The 22,858-nt window shown below is 34.8% G+C and overlaps 1 protein-coding gene across 1 annotated transcript; it reads right to left on the bottom strand.

Annotated features, from left to right (window-relative positions):
* Positions 1 to 18,139: 18,139 nt before the first annotated feature.
* On the bottom strand, positions 18,140 to 22,572 carry LOC104236810 (trihelix transcription factor PTL). Its single transcript, XM_009790828.2, has 2 exons — positions 21,968 to 22,572; positions 18,140 to 19,775 (listed from the first exon to the last, which is right to left on the bottom strand). The coding sequence occupies exons 1-2, from the start codon at positions 22,396 to 22,398 to the stop codon at positions 18,602 to 18,604; spliced, it is 1,605 nt and encodes a 534-aa protein (XP_009789130.1). The 5' UTR covers positions 22,399 to 22,572; the 3' UTR covers positions 18,140 to 18,601.
* Positions 22,573 to 22,858: the final 286 nt, after the last annotated feature.

The following is a 22,858-nucleotide window of genomic DNA, read 5'->3' as shown; positions in this document are numbered from 1 at the left end:
TTATCCGTATTAAATATGGGTCGGGTCGGATAATTGATCCGTTTTTCATTACCCGTTTTCAACCCGAACCATATCCGACCCGACCTGCCTGTTTGCCACTCCTAAGCATGACCAAATACCTCAATTTTTGACCAAAAGTAATACTTTTGGCCCCAAAAAAATCTTGGATAAACAGGCTATAAGTTGTACATGATATCCTCTAGCTATGTTTCCAAGCTTACTTCTCCAGGCACCCCTAGTGTTTTCTATGAAAAAGGTATAGTGCAAGTCTGTTACTTTAAAAGAAATTCAATTGTTCTACTATATGTCCCATTTTTTATTTATATTTTTGTAAATAAGAAGCTTTTTTACAAAGACAATATATGTCTAATCATAAGAAAAAAACCCTTAGAAACTCATTGTATTGGAAAAGTTGAGTTTACATATTAAAGTGGTGTAAAGATGATGTGTCATGCCATATAGACTGGTCAAAGAGTTACAACTGGCAAAGAGGCATGAGTTGCAACAGATACGAGCAGAGGCAAAGGAAGAGGCACGAGCGGTTATGTAAAAGATTCAGCGCTCGTACTTATTTAAGTCCACGAATTAAGGGGAATGAATCTGGCACTACATGGGAGTACAAATACGGTATTTAATGAGCCTTAAATACTAAAAATGTTAGAGAATATGTATTAAATGCAATTATTATGTAACGTAGCATTTAATATCTTTAATTGTCCATAATGGCCTTATTATGACAAAAGCAAAATGCATATCCCCAAAATAGCTATAAAAGGGGGGAGAATGAGTCAATTGTAACACACACGAAAAATTATCTGAATATACTGGTTTACCTATTTTCTTTGATTATATCATTGATAGTAAAATTACTTTCTTCTATACTTTCTTTGATTATCAGTAACCCGAGTTCTTCTAAATTATTGCTTTGACCGAAATCCCACTTTTTGGTTAAACAAATTGGTTCTGTTACCGAGAATCTAATAATTTAACCTGTTTTAGCTTAAATTTCCTTGTCGCATCAACCATGTCGAACAACAATGACAATATTCAAGGAAACCAAGGAAACCAATAACTTCAGGGAAATCCACAGGGTAATCAAACCCCGGTCCCATCTTCACAAGGCTCTCCTCGGCGGTCTCGTGAAGGCTCTCCTGATGGATATCATGCAAATGGAAACGCTCAATTTGAAAATGTTGAAGCTATCGATGAAGCTTTGCAGAAACTAATTGTTGCACAGGTCAATAAAGCTCTTGAAGCTTTTGTTAGCTAGTTACTTGCTACACCACCCACACCCACTCCAAATAACAACACTTTGGAGAACCCTCGTTCCGGGCTTGTTAATTCAGGTAGCAGTAGAACCCTCAACGAATCAAAAGAGGGAAAACCAGGCAGCTTAGTCAATTCTGATTTACAAAATTTAGTACTAACATTGCAGAAACAGTTCAAGGAGCAAAGTGACCGCGTAGAGCAAATATGCGGGGTGCCACCCGTAATCAAAGGGATGGATACGGATAAATATTCGCAACAACCCTGGAAGCCAAGTGTTGCCCCCTCCCAATTCCAAAGAAATTTAAAATGCCTGATATTCCTAAATACGATGGAACAACAGACCCACGAGACCACGTGACTGCATTCACAATAGGCGTAAAAGGCAATGACTTGACCAAGCAGGAGATTGAACAGTATTAGTCAAAAAATTCAGTGAAACACTCACCAAGGGTGCATTAACATGGTATTCTCTTTTACCTGAAAATTCTATAAATTCTTTTGCTGAACTTGCAGATTCTTTCATCAAAGCACACCCGGGAGCTCAAAAAGTTGAAAAACGAATGGAAGATATTTTCAAGATCAAGCAACGGGACTCAGAATTGCTTAGGGAGTTCGTGGACAGATTCCAACGTGAAAGAATGACATTACCACGTGTAACTGATAATTGGGTAGCTATAGCTTTCACAAGTAACTTGAATGAAAAAGGCTCAGAGGCTATGATGTGACTCAAGGAAAGTCTTCGTGAATTCCCAGCTACAACATGGAATGACGTTTACAACAGGTATAGCACGAAGCTAAGGATATAAGAAGATATTGTTCCACGATTCCAAAAAGAAGAAAAAGTAAGTTCGAGACGGGCGGAAACCGAAAAAAGGTCCGATAAAAACAGGTACGAGCCATACATGGGACCTGCGGGAAAAGATTCAGGGTCAAAACAAGATAATCAAAGGTATGATCATAGATCAAGAAATAGAGAGTCAGTCTCTTCATCAAGATTTAGGAATGATCGAAACACCCATGAGTCACGAGATGATGATAGAAATTTGAAGGCGAGATTTGGCAGTTACAATTTCAATGTGAGCACTTATGAGCTCGTAGCTGTTTTGAGAAGCATGGGTGACGAGGTATGATGGCCAAAAGAGAAGAGATCGAATCCAAATAGACGCAACCCTGATTATTGGTGTGAGTTTCATAATGATCACAGGCATAAAACAGTAGACTGTAGATTTTTACAAAGTGAAGTTGATCATTTATTAAAACAAGGGTATCTCACTGAGTTATTCAGTGAGAAAGGTAAGCAAGCTCACATGAAGAATAGGCAAGAACCCCCTAAACCACCTTCTCCCAAAAGTACCGTCAACGTTATAAGTGGGGGTGAAGACATCAATGGCATAACATACATTGCGGCTAATAACAGTTCCAAAGTCACAATTACCCAAGGGAAATAGGTGCGATATGTATTAGAGGAAGATATCATTACATTTGATGATGCTGATGCGGATGGTGTATTATATCCTCATAACGATGCCCTGGTAATATCTTTAATTGTACATGATACTAATGTGAAACAAGTTTTGATTGATAAAGGTAGTTTCGTGAATATTATTTTGCTAAGAGTATTACGAGAGATGCAATCTGAGGATAAATTAATACCGAAGGCGCATACTTTATCTGGATTTGACAATTCTAGTATTGTGACAAAAGGAGAGGTAACACTCACCACATTCGCAGAAGGAGTTGTCAAAGATAAAAAGTTTCAAGCAGTAGAGATGGAGATGGCTTACAATATGATCCTTGGGAGACCATGGATCCATGAAATGGATGTCGTTCCTTCAACCTTGTACCGAGTTATTAAATTTCCATCACCATGGGGTATATTTCAAATACGCGGAGATCAATATACATCCAGGAGCATCAACTCTGTAGTAAATTCAAGTACAAAAAAAGAAGAAAAATAGCAATCACAGAAGACAGTTGAGGGCACCACTGCACAAACCTCAACTAAACAAGGGCGGACAGACGTGGATTCAAGGCCTGATACCATTTAATAACCAGAAGAAAACAAAAATATCAAACAACAATTAAAGAACTGGAGGATGTGATGTTATTCGCATAATGGCCTGATAAGAAAGTCTACGTAGGGGCCAATCAAGACAAGGCATGAGAGGTAAGTTAATGAATTTTTGAAAACTAATGTGAACTGTTTTGCTTGGTCCCACTCTGACATGACAGGAATACCCTCAGAGGTAATGACTCACAAATTGAATGAAGATCCATCGTACCCTCCTGTCAAACAGAAGAAAAGAAAGCAAGGAACTTTCAAGAATCAGGTGATTCAAGAAGAGGTTCAAAAATTGCTAAAGATTGGATCCATCCGCAAGGTAAAGTATCCTAATTGGTTAGCCAATACTGTTGCAGTTCCAAAGAAGAATGGTAAGTGGCGAGTTTGTGTGGATTACACAGACCTTAATAAAGCTTGTCCTAAAGATTCTTTTCCGCTACCACATATAGATCAGCTAATTGATGCTACTGCAGGGCATAAACTACTAAGTTTTTTAGATGCATATTCAGGGTACAATCAAATCAAAATAGATCCGGTAGATGAAGAAAAAACTTCATTCATAACAGACAGGGGGACTTACTGTTATAAAGTAATGCATTTTGGTCTCAAAAATGTTGGTGCAACATATCAAAGGCTGGTTACTAAGATGTTTCAAGAACATCTTAGAAAAACCATGGAGGTTTATATAGACGATATGCTCGTTAAAACTTAGCATTCGAGAGATCATATATCATACTTGTCTAATACATTTCAGACTTTGTGCAAATTTAATATAAAATTAAATCCAGAGAAATGCGCATTCGGTGTCACGTCAGGTAAGTTTTTGGGTTTTCTTGTTTCTAACCGTGGTATTGAAGTGAATCCCACACAGATTAAGGCCACTGAAGAAATTCCTGATATGCTTTCAAGCAAAAAAGAAGTGCAGAGGTTGATAGGAAGAATTGCAGCCCTGGGAAGATTCATTTCTAAATCATCTGAAAAGTGCTTTAAATTCTTTTCAGCTCTTAAAAAGCAAGATCACTTTGAATAGAATGAGGAATGTCAGCAGACACTCAAAAATTTGAAGACATATTTATCAAATCCACCGTTGCTCGCAAAACCCAAGGCTGGGGAAAGACTGCTCATCTACCTTGCTGTTTTAGAAGTAGCGGTAAGTGCTGTTTTAGTCCATGAGGACCAAGGTAAACAATCTCCGATCTATTATGTTAGCAAATCCTTGTTAGATGCAGAGACACGGTACCCTCAGTTGCAAAAACTTGCACTTGCATTAATCATGACATCTAGAAAATTAAGACCTTATTTTCAATGTCATCCTATTGCTGTAGTAACTGCTTACCCATTACGCAATATATTACATAAGCATGAATTGTCAGGTAGGTTAGCTAAGCGGGCTATAGAATTAAGTAAATATGATATCACCTACCAACCTAGAACTGCTATAAAATCTCAAGTGTTAGCTGATTTCGTCGCTGATTTTAGCCAAGGGATGCAATGAGAAGCAGAAAAAGAGTTGTAGGTGTTCAACGGAGCTAACCCAGGAACTTGGACCTTGTTTACAAATGGTTCATCTAACGTAAAGGGTGCTGGTTTAGGGATTGTTTTAGTACTACCTACGGGTTAAACTATTCGACAAGTCATAAAATGTTATTTTATAACTAACAATGAGGCAGAGTATGAAGCTGTAATTGCAGGTTTACTGGCACGAGAACTTGGCATAAATCAGATTATAATCAAAATCGATTCACAGCCATAGTTAATCAAATGCTAGGGACTTATACAGCCAGGGAAGCAAGTATGCAGCAATACTTAGCGAAGGTACGGGATTTAATAAAGCAATTTCAAACTTGGAAAGTAACACTAATACCAAGGGATGAAAATGTTGAAGACGATGCCTTAGCTAATCTTGCGTCTGCGGCTGATGTGGCAAGCAATGAAAATGCTTCAGTTATTCACTTATTTCATTCAGTTCTCGACCCCGATAAGAATGAGGTAAATTTTAATAACTTAACTTGGGATTGGAGGAACGAGATTGTTGCTTTTTTGCAGTATGGTACCTTCCCTGAAGATAAGAAAAAAGCTCATGCACTTCGAAAAAAGGCTGCTCGGTATTGCTTAAAGCAAGGAAATCTTTACCGAAAAATGTTCGGTGGTCCCTTAGCAAGATGCCTCAGACTTTCTCAGACGGAATACGTAATGAGAGAAATACACGAGGGGCGTTGTGGGAATCACGCAGGAGGAAGATCATTGGCAAGAACCTTAATTAGGGCAGGTTATTATTGGCCCAAAATGGAAGAAGAAGCGAAAAGTTTCGTGGCTAAATGTGATAAATGCCAAAGATACGGTAATAATATGCATAGGCCTACGGAGTTACTACATCCTGTCATTGCACCATGGCCATTTATGAAGTGGGGGATGGATATCGTGGGTCCACTTCCACAAGCAAAAGGTCAGGTAAAATTTTGGCTCGTACTCACTGATTATTTTACTAAGTGGGTGGAGGCAGGAGCATTCAAACAGGTGCGAGAAAAGGAAGTTAGAGATTTCATTTAGCGGAATATCATACGCCTATTTGGTGTGCCAAAGGAAATCGTGTGTGATAATGGCCCTCAGTTTATAGGCGCTCAAATCATAGAGTTCTTTCAAAGTTGGCAAATCAAAAGGATTACATCCACACCTTATCATACGGTGGGTAATGGGCAAGCTGAGTCAACAAATAAAGTCATTATCAACAATTTAAAGAAACGTTTAGAGGAATCCACAGGTAATTGGCCAGAAGTGTTACCTGATGTTTTATGGGCATACCACACAACAACGAAGACAAGTACAGGAGAAACACCATTTTCTTTAGTTTATGGAACTGAAGCTTTAATTCCTGTTGAGATAGGAGAGCCGAGTACAAGGTTCACACATGCGTCAAAAGAATCCAATGACGAGGAAATGCGTGTAAATCTTGATTTACTTGAAGGAAGAAGAGAAGTTGCGCTAATAAGAATGGTAGCACAGAAGCAGGTCATAGAACGATACTATAACCAAAAAGCACACCTCAGATTCTTCAAAATTGAGGACTTCGTGCTCAAAAAGGTTTTTCAATCTACAAAGGCAGCTAATGCGTGAAAATTAAGTCCAACATGGGAAGGGCCCTATAGAATTCGTGATATTGCAGGAAAAGGAGCATACGAGCTGGAAATAATGGATGGCAAGATATTACCTTCATATTGGAATGTTGTTAATCTGAAGAGATACTATTTCTAAGGAATACTCGCGGTCAGGTATCCATATTTCTTTAATTTAATTTTGAATCGTTAAAGTTTTATAAACGATTTTAGATAATAGGCAAAAAGCTAACCTGTACTAAATGATGAGTCACGACCTGCAAGGCACGCAGAATAAATTAAACTTCCTGGCCTAGGATTACAATTATTCTGATAGAAAACAAACGGGTTAAGCAGTCTTCATCTATAATCGTACCTCCGAGTCCCGAATGTTTTTCCTTTACAGGGAAAGGATCAAATGTGAGGAACAATCAAGTGCTCGAGGCTTCATACTTCAACACTTAAACACTTGGGGGACTACATAATATACATGGGCATGTGTATAAGAAAAGGCAAAGAAGATCAAGCCCTGAAAAGTTCACTCATTGAATAAGTCAAGTGCAGAGAAAAGTCACGAGCTAAGGCCAAAGAAAAACCTTACCATAGTTAGGGTAAAGGCTATGTACTGAAACGGGTTATAGATAAAAACCTCGTGTTTATTTTTCTTTTTTAAATCTGCTACAAGGAAAATAGTTACGAGAAAGTTATAGATGTAATTCAAATACGTGTAAAGTGTTATTCAAAACTAGACAAAGTTCAAATAAAAACTTGTCAAAGTTATTTCAAAGAAACATGTGTATTCCTATTTCTTTTATCGTATGTTAACACCATTATGAAGTTGAGACGTCTTCTTCATTAAGTGTCGAGTATAAAAGGGTCCTCTTTTATAAAATTCATGATTAATATAAATATTCATGAAGTTAATAGAAGCATTTTTAAAGAATAAAAATGCAAATTATTCTATAAGTCTTTAGAAATAAATGCAAGAATAAACTAAACGGAAGTTCAAGAAAAAACTTCTTATTATTAAAAAGCTTAAGACTAAGTACGAACTTAGTCATAAACTGCGAGTTGTTTATACAAATTGCCCCATGAAAGGCCCGGGGACTTGAATTTCCAAAACAAACCCTCAAATAAGACCAAGGGTTTTACCACAATTTTCTCAAAAAACAAAACAACACAAAGAAATTAAAATGACTTAAACTTATCATTAAGAAGATATGGGAAATGAAGTAGGTGCATCAACAACAGTGGGCTCAACTGGGCTTGAATGAGTTGGGATACCCATATCAATTTCAACATTCATGGAAGCCTCGGCCACGGGAAAAGGAAAATCTTGAGTTTGCTGAGCCTTCTCAATAGTTTCATTAATTTTAGCTAACTCAGATTCCAAGTTAAAAGTCTCTTGGCTAGCCTCAACTAGGGTATCACGGCGAGAATTCAAAAACGCCCAACTCACTTCAATGGCAGACTTATCCTCAAGGATTTCGTAATCTTTTTCCCAGTCAGCAATTTCATTCTTTAACTTTTCATTTTTAGCCAAGGCAGATGTGTAAGAAGCATGAAGAGAGGTATAAGAACTTTATAAGGCACAAACCTTATCAGAAGAAGCTCGGAGGTCTTCTTGTGCATAAGTCAAGTTCTGCACGAGCTCACCAGCATAAGCTTCTTTCTCACCTAAGAGAGCCTTTAACTCTCTAATATCTTCGCTAGCTTTTGACAGCTGCTCTGAGAAAGAAGTTTCAAGACGAGATTTTTCTTTATCTGCTTGACTTGAGGAAGCCTTTTCAACTGCCAACTCCGTAGTCAAAGCCCGAACCTATTGCTCCAAGGTACTCTTACTTTCTTCTAAATATTCCACATCAATCTGAAGGGTTTCATACTGTTCCTTCCAATTGAACGCCTCTAATTGTGAATCATGCACTAACTGCTCTGAGAGGGCGATTCTTTTCATCATCTCCGTGCCGGTAAGATTGGCCTAAAAAAATGGGGGAGAAATAAAGGGAAATAAGAACCCCAAAGATAGAAAAATTACAAAGTAAAAGTTAAAAAAAAAACAAAAGGGAAAGGGAATGCCTTTAAAGAAGAGTGCACAATGTCATTCATCAAGGTCAAGGAACTATGGCTCTCTAGTTTGGCTTTCTCAATTGGTCCAATTAAGGGCTTTAGACACACATCTGCTTGACCTGATTTCCTTAAAATATTGCCCTCAGCGAGGACCTTAATAATCACTTGCCTCATAGCACCACTCCTGCTTGTGGAGCCAACTTCAGCACGGGGTGTGATTAGAGGAGGAATTATTGAAGGAGGAACAGTGGAACTAGTAAAGACAGTCTGGGGAGGAACGGAAACAGTCGAGACCGGCAAAGTAGGAGTCACAGACACGGGTGTAGAAAAAGAAGCCAGGGGCGCTTCATCAAGAACTGGGCCTAAGCCTTCACCACCAACCCCGCTGATGAAAAGTTGCTCAACAGAATTATGAGCTGCAACGGGAGCAACGTCATACTCAAAAATTACAACCGGGGCCTCAACAGACTCGGTAAGGAAAATAGAACGGCGAGGGGATGCTTCTTCTTCATCATCAGAAATGATGCATCTTCGAGCCCGTGACCTTGTTACCAAAGAGCCCCCATCTTCCTCTTCATTAGAGCCTTGGTCATCAATGACTTTTCTTTTCGATGAAGAACCCAAGATTATTTCTTGGGCCCTTTCCAAAGAGATACGAGAAGTTGAGACCCCCTCAGTAGTGACTCCTCGAATAACAAATCCTGATAGAAAGAAGGATTGAAATAGGTTTAGGAGGAAGCAACATGTAAAGTAAAATAAAAAGGCTCTTACCATGAGTTTTTACTTTCCAACCAAAACGTTGAGAAAGGGTCTTCCAAAATCTACCATCCATTGGTGCAACCTTCAACAACTTGTCTACCCAATCACAAAAATTGGGAACATCTTTCACAACTCCCATGGTTGCTGAAAAAGAAAGGCAAAATTAGAAAAAATCAACAAAGTTGAAGAAAAAGGTACGATAAAGTTAGAAGACTCACGTGCAAAATTCCACTTCTTAAGAAAGAGGATGTTCTCATCACCCACTAAAACAACAGTAGGAGCAGCGACAAACTGGGCATACCAGCCACAATCTTTGTCATCTTTAGGGCTAACTAGAACTCTTTTGCTCCTGGCTACAAGTGTGAAAATACCATTGCGAAAGTCTAGGGGAGTAAAGGTGAAGCAGATGCATGAAAGTAAAAGGCACACTGGCTGTGTTGGTCAAATGCCTCAAATAGGCGACAACCCTCTATATTATTGGGCCAATTTGACCTAAGAAAACATCAAAGAAACGACAGAACTCGAGAATAACAGGATCAATAGCAGGTTTGAATCCTAAAGTGAAAGGGTACGTATAAACAAACGAAAATCCAGTTAAGTAGGAGGAAATTCTTTGATTCAGATTGGGAATAATGATAGGAAAGTCATGATCCCAATGACAGTCTCTACGAACTAAAGAAATCAAACCTTCAGTGATTTGAGAGGGATAGATATCGACGTGATCTAAAGAAGATACTTGATTTCTAAGAGATTCTCTGTTGTTAAAGAAAGATAGCTCCACGGGAACTATCTCCTCTACTAGAGGTTATTGAAGAGGTTCAGAAGATTCCTTACCTCTAGAAGAAGATCTGTGTGAAAGGGAACCTCTAGTTCTAGAAGAAGGGTCAGAACTAGGCGAAGGAAGGGAAGAACCACGCAAGGAAGAAAATCCTAAATTACGAAGCCTACCTCCTGTTCTACTCCTACTGGGGACATCAGGGAAGTTATCAACTATTGGGACCCTTCTAGGGTTAGGGTTTGATGAAGACATGATGATACGATGAAGAAGCAAATAGAGATTTGAGAAAATTGGTCAAAAAACTTTATATGGTAAAGACAAAGAAGGAAGATATATTTATACTGATAAGCAACCGCCAAAGGAAAAGGTACAATGATGGAAGGACTATAATAATGATAACTGACGCTTCGTGAATAGTGAAGCCGTGGAAAAGCCTTAAAAAGTGATGCAAAACTGCAGAACTAATGAAAAGATGACACGTGTGAAGAGTATTAAATGGAAGTGACAATTAAAGCATCGATTCTGTCATAGCATTAATGATGACAAAAATCCTCATTTTTAATGAAATCCACTTCCCAAATATTCAATCGATGAATAAATGGCAAGTGGGAGGACTATTTGTATTGGGAAAATTGAGTTTACATATTAAAGTGGTGTAAAGATGACGTGTCATAACACATAGACTGGTCAAAGAGTTACAACTAGCAAAGAGGCACGAGTTGCAATAGATACGAGCAGAGGCAAAGGAAGAGGCACAAGCGGTTATGTAAAAGACTCAGTGCTCGTACTTATTTAAGTCCACGACTCAAGGGGAATGAATCTGACACTACATGGGAGTACAGATACAGTATTTAATGAGCCTTAAATACTAAAAATATTAGAGAATCTGTATTAAATGCAATGATTATGTAATGTAGCATTTAATATCTTTAATTGTCCATAATGGCATTATTACGACAAAGACAAAACGCATATCCCCAAAATAGCTATAAAAGGGGGGGGGGGGTAGAATGGGTCAATTGTAACACACACGAAAAATTATCTGAATATACTGGTTTACTTGTTTTCTTCTGATTATATCATTGCTAGTAAAATTATTTTCTTCTATACTTTCTTTGATTATCAGTAACCCGAGTTCTTCTAAATTATTGCTTTGACCGAAATCCCACTTTTTGGTTAAACACTCATCCTAAAACATGCTAAAATACCTATCTACTATCTCCTCCTCATTTTTGAGATCATCTATTCAATACTAAAGAAATTATCAGACTCATTACTACAAAACTTTCAATTTATCCTCCTATTTTTCCTACTATTAACATCCATGACCATTATCAAGGATAGTAATTCATAGTTTCCAGTTGCTTTTCAATCTTCTTGTTGTGTTTCCCTCGCTAGTGTATATCTTGCACTATTAGCCTGCTACGAGTATCAATTTTTCTTCTTCTTCCTTGAAATATTCTTTGATTTTTCTTTTGCCAAACATAGTGAACATTACATGCCAGCACTATTCTATATATTTCTGCTTTTTATTATTCTTACCATTTAAAAATTTATTGTCTCCTCTTACTCTTAAACACATCCCATAATCTGTTTATGCACTCCTTTTCATCTAAGTAATTTACTCCATAGAGTTGCAAAGAAATTGCTCTTAAAGAATAAGTGATCAACAGATTCATCCTTGTTTTCACACAATGGATAAATCGCATTGCTAGCACCCACTTGGCTAACCGATCTCTTGTGTACAATCTTTCATGTGCTACTAAAGTCAAATTGAATACCTATTTAGGAAATCATATATTATTATACACAAGTCTCTTCCAAGTGACCTTTAGGAATTACCTCCCAATCTCTAATAAAGCTTTTTGATAGAAAAGGAATTCATGGCCAGAATATCATAATAAGTTTTTTGGCCCTCATTATCTTCCTAACCATCCAATAAGCTTGGTATATGTATCCCGAACTTGCCTCCCTTTAACATAGTAGCAATGAACATATTTTGACCCTCAAGATCAAATTTTGATTATGACGGCATGCTTTAAAATTCTGGCAGCGGACTTACTCTTTAAAAAAAAAGTTAACGGGGTCAAAATATAAACGGTTCCACTAAATAATCCTATTTGTGCAAACCTTCCAGCAAAATTTCAGCAAGAAAGCCCATATCTCAACGGGCCGAGTACCTTATAGTATGGGCTTGTGATGCCAACCCTCATCTGTAAATATTGCACGGGGCGCCCCCTTTCTCCTCCTCCTCCTTCTTCTTCTTCTTCTTCTTCTTCTTCTTCTTCTTCTTCTTCTTCTTCTTCTTATTTAGTGCAATTACAAACAAAAATTTCAGCAAATAGAGAACAAAACTTCAGCTACTATCCTTAAGTTCAGCAATTACAAACAAAAATTTCAGCAAATAGAGAACAAAACTTCAACTACTATGCTTAAGTTCAGCAAATACAAATAAAAACTTCAGCAAATAGAGAACAAATCTTCAATTACTATGCTTAAGTTGAGCAATTACAAACAAAAACTTCAGCACACTTAGTTCAGCACACTTGCTACTTCAGGCCCGTCTACTAGAATGCTAAAGTTTTGCGTGATTGCCTTTGCTACTTCAGCCCCGTATGCTGAAGTTACGCGAAAAAGTGGAGACGCTTGTAATTATTTTTGCAAAGCGGGCACAAATTAAAATGTGACCCAAAAAGCAAGTATAGGTACAAATAACCCCTCATCTGAAGTGTTTGTGTAATGATTTTTGCCTAACATATGCAAACGAAGTTATCTTAAACATCTTTTTGAGATTTTGCAAGTAATCTAGTGCTTTTTCAAGATTTCGAAACTAAAAAGGAAAAAAGAAACTTATTTAGTTTATTATTTTATGATAAATCGTTCGCCAATCTCTTTTGGAAAAACTTCATATTGGAATAAGTGGGCTCCCTACTTTTTAATTTTGCAGCCCATATTTCAATTTACAATCAACTAATCTAAAAATAATAGGGTAAGATTTAACATCCAATTCCAATAGGTTCTCAAAATTACTATATAACTTTTAAAAAAGATTGCTCAAGCTTTTAAGTTAATTTTCGAATCAGTAACTGTGACTCAAATATTAGTTCAACAAACTAAATCCATTTGGTTGGTGAAAATTAGATTTTTAACAAGCTTAAATATGTGGGTTTAAATTTCGAAAATGATTTTGTGAGAAATTTGGAGTGGGTATCATTTAGACTTGTTAGAAATAGTATAAGGAGGTTGTATATAAAATTTGAAGTCATTTAATGGAGATTTAGACTAGTTTTGAACAAGAATTGCAACTGAAAATCGTGGAAGAAGTTCGTCTACAAATGCTTGTATAAAGGTGTATCAAAGTGCATAATTGTGTATAATATGTGTTTATACACTCATATACACTATTATACAAGATTATACATAATTATACAAAAAACTGATTTCGTCTTCTTCCTTGCGTCTTTTCTGAAATTTAAGTCAAATCTTGCTCAAATTTACTCCAAATCACTTCAAATTTAAATTTTGAACTCCTTTTGATATTTTCAATCAATTAGAACAACACCCAATCCAAACAACTACTAAACTCAAAAAGTCCTATTTTCGAAAGCAAAGCTTTGAATGACCTTCAATGGTGGACTTCTACTTTTCAATTATTTTACATTGCAACCAGGTGACATTGGGGGAGAAGTAGTAATGATGGACAGCCCCTTGAAGCATATGTAAAAGATGTGAGAAGAGAGAGTGAAAGCAATAGTTGTGAGAACACCGATTTAACTCCATAACTTTTAGAAGCAATGGTTGTAAGAACATATTTGCAAGAGCTACTGTTTTCAAAATATGTCCAATATGAGTTAGGTCGGGTAAAACTTAAAAACATGGGTCATTATGGTGTGAAGTCATGTATATTTTCTTGTCATTCTTTCATCTCTTTTTCTCTTTTTTCTACTCCTACGGGAAGATTCGTTTTATGATTTATTATAAATAATATTTTAGTTAAATGAATTTTATTTATCATAAATGTAAAAAATAACATAGGAGAAGGTCAATTTTTTTCATGTGTTATTAGAGAAATCAAGTTTTACTTAATATGTTTTAATTTTTGCTGTTACTTTTCACTTATTGATAATCAAGTCAAACCCTTTTTCGAGCTAAAGTTCACCTAAATAGATTTTTTAAACTAAAATACAGATAATAATACAACAGTACAAGCGAAATACTTAAATTGCAATTTTCATATATCAATATGATGATCGAACACACCTAAGTGTATTAATAAAGGACTACTTTATTTGACTCATGGAAAATGAAAGGTGACTCTTTTTTTCGGGATACAAGTAATAATTAATACTAATTAAGAAGCATAAATTTATAAAGCTATTTATTTTTCTTAAATTTTTTGAGCTATAAAATAATATTTATATATTTTATAGGTAAGTCTAAAATTAAAAAAAAAAAAAGAAAAAACTAGCATCATTTTAAAGAAATAGAAAAAACAAAGAATGATTATGCAAGGATAAAGTAGGCATTTTAAAAGTCAATTAACATACAAGGGGGAAAATGTCGATTGTTCGAAGCTAAGGAGAGTTTGATTTTGAAAATAAAGTTGAAGGGTGTAAATAATTTTTACTCATATACTCCGTATCCTAAGGATAATTATGTCTTTTCAGATACGGAAAAAGAAAATAAAAAGTAGCATCATTTGTCAATTCCTTAAAAAGAAAGAATTCACTTTTTTTTTTCAAAATCAACATTTGGCCGTGAAATCTTCAATTTTCACTTGAAAATGAATTATTTTTCAAAATTTTCACTTCAAATCACTCATAAAAGTTCAAAAACAGCCCAAAATTGTGTTCATGTCCAAATACAACTCTAACTTTTAAATACCATTTTCACTTAATTTTTTTATTTTAACTTTTTTTTTTGGGATTCTACAATTCTTATGTCCAAATGCCCACTAAGAGCCCGTTTGGGCATAAGAATATTTTCACTTTTTTTTCGAAAATTTTTCACTTTTTTTCGAAATCAGTATTTGACAATAAAATTTTTAATTTTCACTCAGGTCACTCACAAAAATAAAAAATAATCCAAAATTATATTTATATCCAAACACAACACTAATTTTCAAATACCATTTTCACTTGAAATTATTTTATTTTTTTTAGAATTTTACCCTTCTTATCTCCAAACGCCCACTAAGAGTACATATGATGAGAAAATGATGCACTAACTTCTGAATGGTTGGTAAAAATATTATTATTAATCTGTCAACTGATCATTTCTGAAAACCTAAAAGAGCTACAGATCTAGCTCTATTTAGCAAAATAAATAAATTATGTCACAAAACGTCATCAACTTGTCTTATTTGTGATCACTATATTAATTGGAGTAGTATAATAATAATAATAATAATAATAATAATAATAATAATAATATTTATTTTTCCAACACTTTCTGAAAGGTCTAATAAAGTCTGAAAATGGGGTTGCCATTCATAGACATAAAGAGAACATCCTTTAAGCAAAATACATGGTCAGATTTTCCGAATTAGGAAATTGAAGTGAAAACTAGACAAGTATGTACTTTTGTAATCTCAGTTACTAGTCATATCAATGGCCTCACCATACATCAGAAGTTTAAAAAATAAATATAAACAAATATTTTTTTTGCACAAAAATTCTGATTCCCATATAACTTCTTTGACTGAGAATTGAGTAAATTATCTAGGAGATTTACTTAATTCATGAAATATACACTAATAATATTCCAAGTTACTTAAAATATAATTACATGTAGCTCTTCATTATGAGTATAATTTGCAATAGCATATTAAAATACTGATCGACAGTGTTAAAGTTCTTAAACCGTTAAGGGTAGTTTAGTTCGAATACATGTTAGGGATTAGTTATACTGAAATTAGTTATGTTGTGATGATTAGTTATACTGAAATTAGTTATGTTGGGATTAATTAGTTATTCAGGTATTATTCCATTTTAATTGTTTGGTATTATATATTAATCCTGGGATTGTTAATTTTATTGTTTTATCTAGAGATAACTTATCATGTGATTATTATTCCATCCTCTGGCAGATATAAGTTATTCCGGTACTATTTTTAATTATGCGATAACTTATTATTCCAAAATTAGTAACCAAACAAGGGATAAGGTGGTACAAAATTTTTTATCTCAAGATTATTTTTGTTTAGCATATCATACCAAACGACCCCCGAGTGTATATAGTAAGATTTTCTTTCCCGGCTCAATGTATATAATAAGTATATCCTTCTCTCCAAAAGAACAGCCAGGATTTGAAATTGTTAGATTCGAAAGTATAGTTTTTTTAAGTTATTGAATTCGACCGAACTTGTAACATGTACACTGATTCTGTCCCTTCTTCTCTCATATGGCTACAACACTCAGTGAAACCAAAGTATTAATACTAGCTACTGATTTCCCTGATCCACTCGTGTAATTTATCATGCTGTCACAAGTCTCATATTTCGTATTCTGTATTTCATATCTCTTATATTGCTGTTATTTTATTATGCATTTTTATGGTACTAATATATCGTCTCCTGTTGCTTTTTTTGAGCCGAAGGTCTCCTGGAAACAGTCTCTCTACCCTTCGGGGTAGGGGTAAGGTCTGCGTACATATTACCCTCCCCAAACCCCACTTGTGGGATTATACTGGGTCGTTGTTGTTGTTGTTGTTACTCCTAATTGAGTCTTCTACTTTTATCTTTTTTTTGTTGTGGATTAATAGATTATAATAGACCATAATTATGTTCTCTAAGAAAGGTTTAGTAAAGCAAATTATGGCCTTTGGTATCTAGTATAGTGACATATAGATTGTGCTAAAGACTACATATATAATGAGAGTAACGGACTTCCTTGAAGTATTGAAGGGAGGTTGGGTTGTGGGGGTGGGGTGGGGTTGGGGGATGGTTATCATACAAACCTTGTAAATTCAAATATGCAAATTTTGAAGAAAAAAAATATGCTTATTTTAAGATAAAGATGCTTTACTTAATATAATATCTTGCTTTACATATTAGTGGCAGACAAGTCAAGACAAGACAAGTACGACAGATCCACTGAGTTAAACAGTACGCACATATATCAATGTGTATGAATAGTTTGTCAAAGTTTTCATTTTTATGAAAAATATTCCTTGAACAAGAATGATTTGATTTTATTTACTTATTAGATATTAGGGTCCTTCATGTTAAAAAAAAATGAATTATGCTCACATATTATTATGCTGATATACAAGAACCATAGTGTAACATTTGTAAAATGATGCCCACATTCCATGTACATAATCCCCAAATTCTCAGGTGCAAATTTTAAAATAAGATTATCAATGTGGAACATTTTTGTGGAAAGAAAATGTTAATAAGATACTTGAATTTCTTCTTATGAGTTGTTATCTCATTATACACGTAAGTGGCAAACAAGACAAGACAAGAAAAGTATAGTAAAACCATTTGAATTAAAGTGGAATATAATCACACCCTTATGAATGAAAAGCTAATAAAGATCTTCATTAGTAAAAGAGTTTCCTTTGACAATAATGATATCATTGTGACTATATCCTAATTGCATGCAACATGTATTGTATATATTGCTGTATTTAACGTCTTGGTAGAAAACAACCTAAATTTACATGTTATTATAAGATAAACTTCAACCAAATTAAAGAGCTAATCTTTCATTCTTATTTGACATTCCTCCCTACTAAGGAAGCATTATCCTATAAAGGGCAATATTTTGTCTCCAACTGTCCCCCCCCCCCCTCCCCAACCCACACATACACACACAATAAATTGAAATTAAGAAGAAAACAAAAATAAATTTTCTACAAAGTTGGCATATTACAACAATAACAAATCCAGTGAAATCCAACAAACGGGGTTTGGGGAGGATAGTGTGTACGCAAACCTTACTTCTGACTTATGAGAATAGAGAGGTTATTTTCGATAGACAAATTAACATATTGTTCAATATATTTAATGATGTCAAGATAAACAAACCGTTCAAGAACTAACCATATGTTTAGGCAAAGATAAGCAGAAAAATTCAAGAAAATCAGCAAATTGAAGAGAAAAGAAGATGAAGAAAATCACATCAAACCAACACTTTGAATGCAAAAATACCAATAGAACATCTGGAAAATAATAAATCTGGGTAGCCAAATACACCTCCTAGCTAGAACAAGTTAACTTCAATCAATGTATGTTCCACAATACAGTTAGCAACCTCAAGTAAATCAAACCACTTACCTCCCAAGAAAAACTTCTTGTCAACCATCTTTGATTCTTCTCTTCTTTTAACCTACTTTTGATCATCTCTTGTGCTGAAATTGAAAAATAACTTACAAACTGTCTTATACTTGGGACTAAGTTATCGTCAACAATAACAATAACTATGCCTCAATCCCAAACAAGTTGGAGTCGGCTGTATGAATCCTCGTAATACTTAGTTATTGCCGCCGCCACCACCACCACCAACAACAACAACAACTATGTCTCAATTCCAAACGAGTTGGGGTCGGTTGTATGAATCCTCATAATACTCAGTTATCACCACCCTTGCTTAATTTCAATTCATAATTCTCCCATAAGTTTTGATCAGCATCTCCCATTAAGTACCTAAAACAGCTACCATCACTTATCACATTTTGATCATTTGATACATGTCTTGCTTCACAATATGATCTCCCTTGTTGTTCATTGTTGATTTGGACATTATAACATGAACTTGTAGAATTCTCTTTTCTTTTCTTGTTGCACTTCATTAAGTAGCCATTTATGCTATCCCATTTATTTTTGCAAACTATAGCACTTTTATCATATCCCAAACAAGCCATTTTTGCAGCTATTTCTTCCCATAAAACTTCATCTCCTGAAAACCCCATTTGTTGAAATCTTGATTCCAAGCTAGTTCTAAGTTGTATTAACCTAGTAATCTCACTTTCAGGCCAATGCTCATCTTTCACATTATCATTTTGATGCTCATTTAACCCCTGAAATTCGGTTTCTTGATCAGAAGATGGATTAGTAGTTATACTACTCTTTGATTCTTTGCTTGTTAATTTGTGCAATGCATCCATTAATGTAGCATCACGAGCTTCAATCCATGCTCTCTCATTAGCCCAAAATTTATGCTCTCTTTCGATACGAATTTTCTCTTGATTTCTCCATTCTTCTTCTCTTAAAATCCTTTCTTTTTCTTTATTCTCAATCATCTTCATCATTTTCTCAAACCAAGCTTCTTGTTTTTCCATTAACTTCCTCATTTGTCCATCAATAAAATCTTTTATCTTAGCCTTTAAACTCCTCTTCCCTCTTCTCTTCTTGCTCTTTTCTTTCGAATTTTCGTTGACATCACTATCATCAGATGAAGTAGTATTAAAATCAGAAGAATTTGAGAGGCTAAGACTATCAGATAGCTTAGGAGCTAATTGATGGAAATTATGAGGATCGTGATTATTGTTGTTGTTGCTGCTGTTGTTAACGGGATTGTAAGGAAAATGACTTTCGACATGATGTGTTTCTGATACTGAGGTTGTATTAACATTGCTTGTTTCACCATATAAAGCTTCAAGTTGTCGAAAAAATCGATAATGTTTACCATCTTGTCTTCCAGCTTTTCCTTCTTTAGTCTTCTTGTAATACTTATACAAGTTCTCAAATTTCTCTCTACACTTCTTCCCAGTCCTTTGGTATCCATGTTCCTCAGACATAATCCTACAATTATAGCAAATAAAAGGTAAAGAAATTAATGTAATTCTTGGAGCATATGTAAATTAGTATATGTCAAACAATTTAAATGGAGCAACATGATGGTTAATGTTCATAGCGGATTTCAACTTGCTTGAGATTGAAATGTCCATGTTATAACAAATAAAAGTGATTTGATAGTAAAAAGAAAATTTCTTGCAATACGGTGTATATAATTTAAACTCAACTAAATACAAGTTTGAGTTTTGTACACTGTAGTGTGTAGATTGTTTACACTATCAGGTTAAGTTGACTACTAATGGCGTTAACTATTTATAACAAACCTAACATGATAACATGAAAAATAGGCAAATAACATATTATAATATGCTAAATTTCATTGATAGTGTAAAAAATCTTCATAGTTGTCGTGTACAACAATAAAAAATTCAGTGAATTTTCACAAGTGTAATCTAGGAAGGATCGTGTATACGCAGACCTTCATACCCTGGAAGGACAGTGAGACTATTTCCCGTGTGTATAACTTAAATCCAATAAATATTAAGGGAACCCTAGTTTTAAATGCACAAATGATTCAACATAGTGTCACGTGATATTGATGTTTGCCAAGGATAGACTACCTTCATGTACTTTCTTCGTCAAGTTTGTTTACACAAACCCCTATTTAGAATATGACTATCCAACGTTATTGGGAAATACAGACAAATGCTTATAATATCTTCTTCTTCTTCTTTTTCTAAAGAAAAACAAGCAAATAGGAATTTTGGACTCTAAAAGGAAGTGAAAAGGCCTACTTTTTACTCAAATGGATGATCAGAGAGTGATGTAATGAGATTGGTTATATGACGACGAAGTAAAGATGAAAATAACACCTGATTTTCTAACTGAACTTTAATGTACTGTCATTTTCTAACACAAAATTGGCAATGCTATTCACTGCTGAGAGGTTGCTTAAAAGTGCTGTTTTCTCTAGAAAACTCATGTTTCTTTCACACTGTACAATGTTATAGTAAAACATATCTATAACAGCTTGGTTTGTTCCAAAATTTTTTAGTTATTATAGTAAAATGCTGTTATGGAAAATATATATTATAATATAGAGTAGAAATTGGTTCCTAAAGAAACATGACTTTTATAGTGAATAGTTGTTATATATCGATGTTGTTATAGAGAGGACTGACCATATTTCCAAAACCTCATCGAGAAACAAAGTAAATAAAAAGAAAAAAGAAAAAGAATAGAAACTTATAGTATTTATTTGAGCTTAATTATGTACGTCAATGTAAGAATTTGTAGGAAATTCTTCACAAGAAGAGAGATTTTTGGAGGATAAATATTACTACTAGGTTTTATCTGTCTATTTGAATTTGTGTGTAAGAGGGAAATTTAGTAGGATTGAACTAGTGAACCGAAAATATACTAATTTAAAATTGGTAAACAATTCACTGCGTGAGGAGGTTGCTTAAAATTGCTGCTTAATTATACAGAAAATTCAGTTTTCTTGTACAATGTACAAATCTGTAGTGTCCAAAAGCTCCACAAGAAACAAATGAAAAAGGGGGGGAAAGAAAGAAAAGAAGAGTATGTAACAACTCAAAGTGAGTATTTGTAGGAAATTCTTTACAACAATACATGAAGAAGGATCCCTTCACAAGAACAAAAATACTATAGTAGGAGTAGTTTTTGGAATTGTACGTAAAATAAAATTAGTAGGATTGAACAAGTGAATGAACCCAAAAAAAAAAAAAATTAAAAAAAATCAAGAACTTAGGAAGAAAATTTTTCCAAGGCTCCCTTGGCAAGAACTAATATACTACTACAAGTTCTATATGCAACCCTTTGTACATGTACGAAATTATAAAATTAGAAGGATTGAGCAAATAAATGAACTCCCAAAAAAAAATCAAAAACATTTCAAGAAGATTTTGAGAGGAATCTTTAACGAGAACTAGAATACTACAACTAGTTTTGTATGCGCCCCTTTGTATTTGTACGTAACAGAAAAATTAGTAGAGCATTGAACTAGTGAATGAACCCAAAAAAAAAACAAAAAAAAAAAAAAACTATAGTAGGTTTTCTGCAACTCTTTGCATTTATGAGTAAAAAAAATTAGTAGGATTGCAAACAAGTGAATGACAAAAAAAAGAAAAGAAGAGAGAAATTGGATGGTGAATTAGGTTTTGCATATATTTATATACCTTGAAACTTCATCCCATAAGGGACCTTTCTGATTAGCTTCTTTGAACTTAGAATCAAGTCTCGATCTGATTTCAAGAAGTGTAAGAGTCTCTTGTCTTGGCCACCGCCCGCTTCCGTCGCCGCCGCCAGCTGCTGCTTCCATCTCCAGCCCACTAAACCCAGCACTCGACGTAGTAGCAGCGGCAGCGGCGGCAGCAGTGGTACTTGAATCAGGAAGAAACTCATGATGTTGGTGGTGATGAGGAGGAAGCCCATGAGCTGGAACTTGGGCCAAACCCATAACCATCTCGTAATGATTATGGCCCGGCCCGACAAGATTTCTGTGCTGGTGAGTGATAGCAGGTAACAACTCCGGTGGTTGAACAGAAGCAAAAAGTTGTCTTCCGTTCATATACTGTCTTAGATCTGCCATTCCATACTGATCCTCCATTTCTATTAAAATTGTACAGTAATTTCAAGAAGAAGAAGAAGGAGAAAAAGGTGGAAGAAGAGGTGGACTTGGATCGTGTTTTTAGAGAAAAAAGCTTTGAATTTTAGTATGTAAAAGCAGTACTGATGGGAAAAATGGACCCATTTTTTGTAAAGCTTACTGTTTTTTCTCTATGCTTCTCTTTATATGTATTGTGTAAAGATATATACTGTCTGCTTCATCTACAGAAACATAGTGAAGGGTGAAGGGTGTTTTGGGGCAAAATGATCAAAAGTGCAGGACGGAAAAAGAATGCTAAGGTCACGAGATACTCCAAGAATTTTACTTTTATATATAGTGTTCATTTTCTATGCACATAGGGTTAAAAAAAATCATTTACATAATTAAATCACTTAATAAGCATAATTAATTATTATAAGTAAATCCCTTGATAAATATGAAGTGATAATCTGGTTTAAAA

Source organism: Nicotiana sylvestris, chromosome 7 (genome assembly GCF_000393655.2).
Source record: "Nicotiana sylvestris chromosome 7, ASM39365v2, whole genome shotgun sequence".
NCBI lineage: Eukaryota > Viridiplantae > Streptophyta > Magnoliopsida > Solanales > Solanaceae > Nicotiana > Nicotiana sylvestris.
The sequence above is the reverse complement of the archived record's forward strand: the minus strand, read 5'-3'. Positions and strand labels throughout refer to the sequence as shown.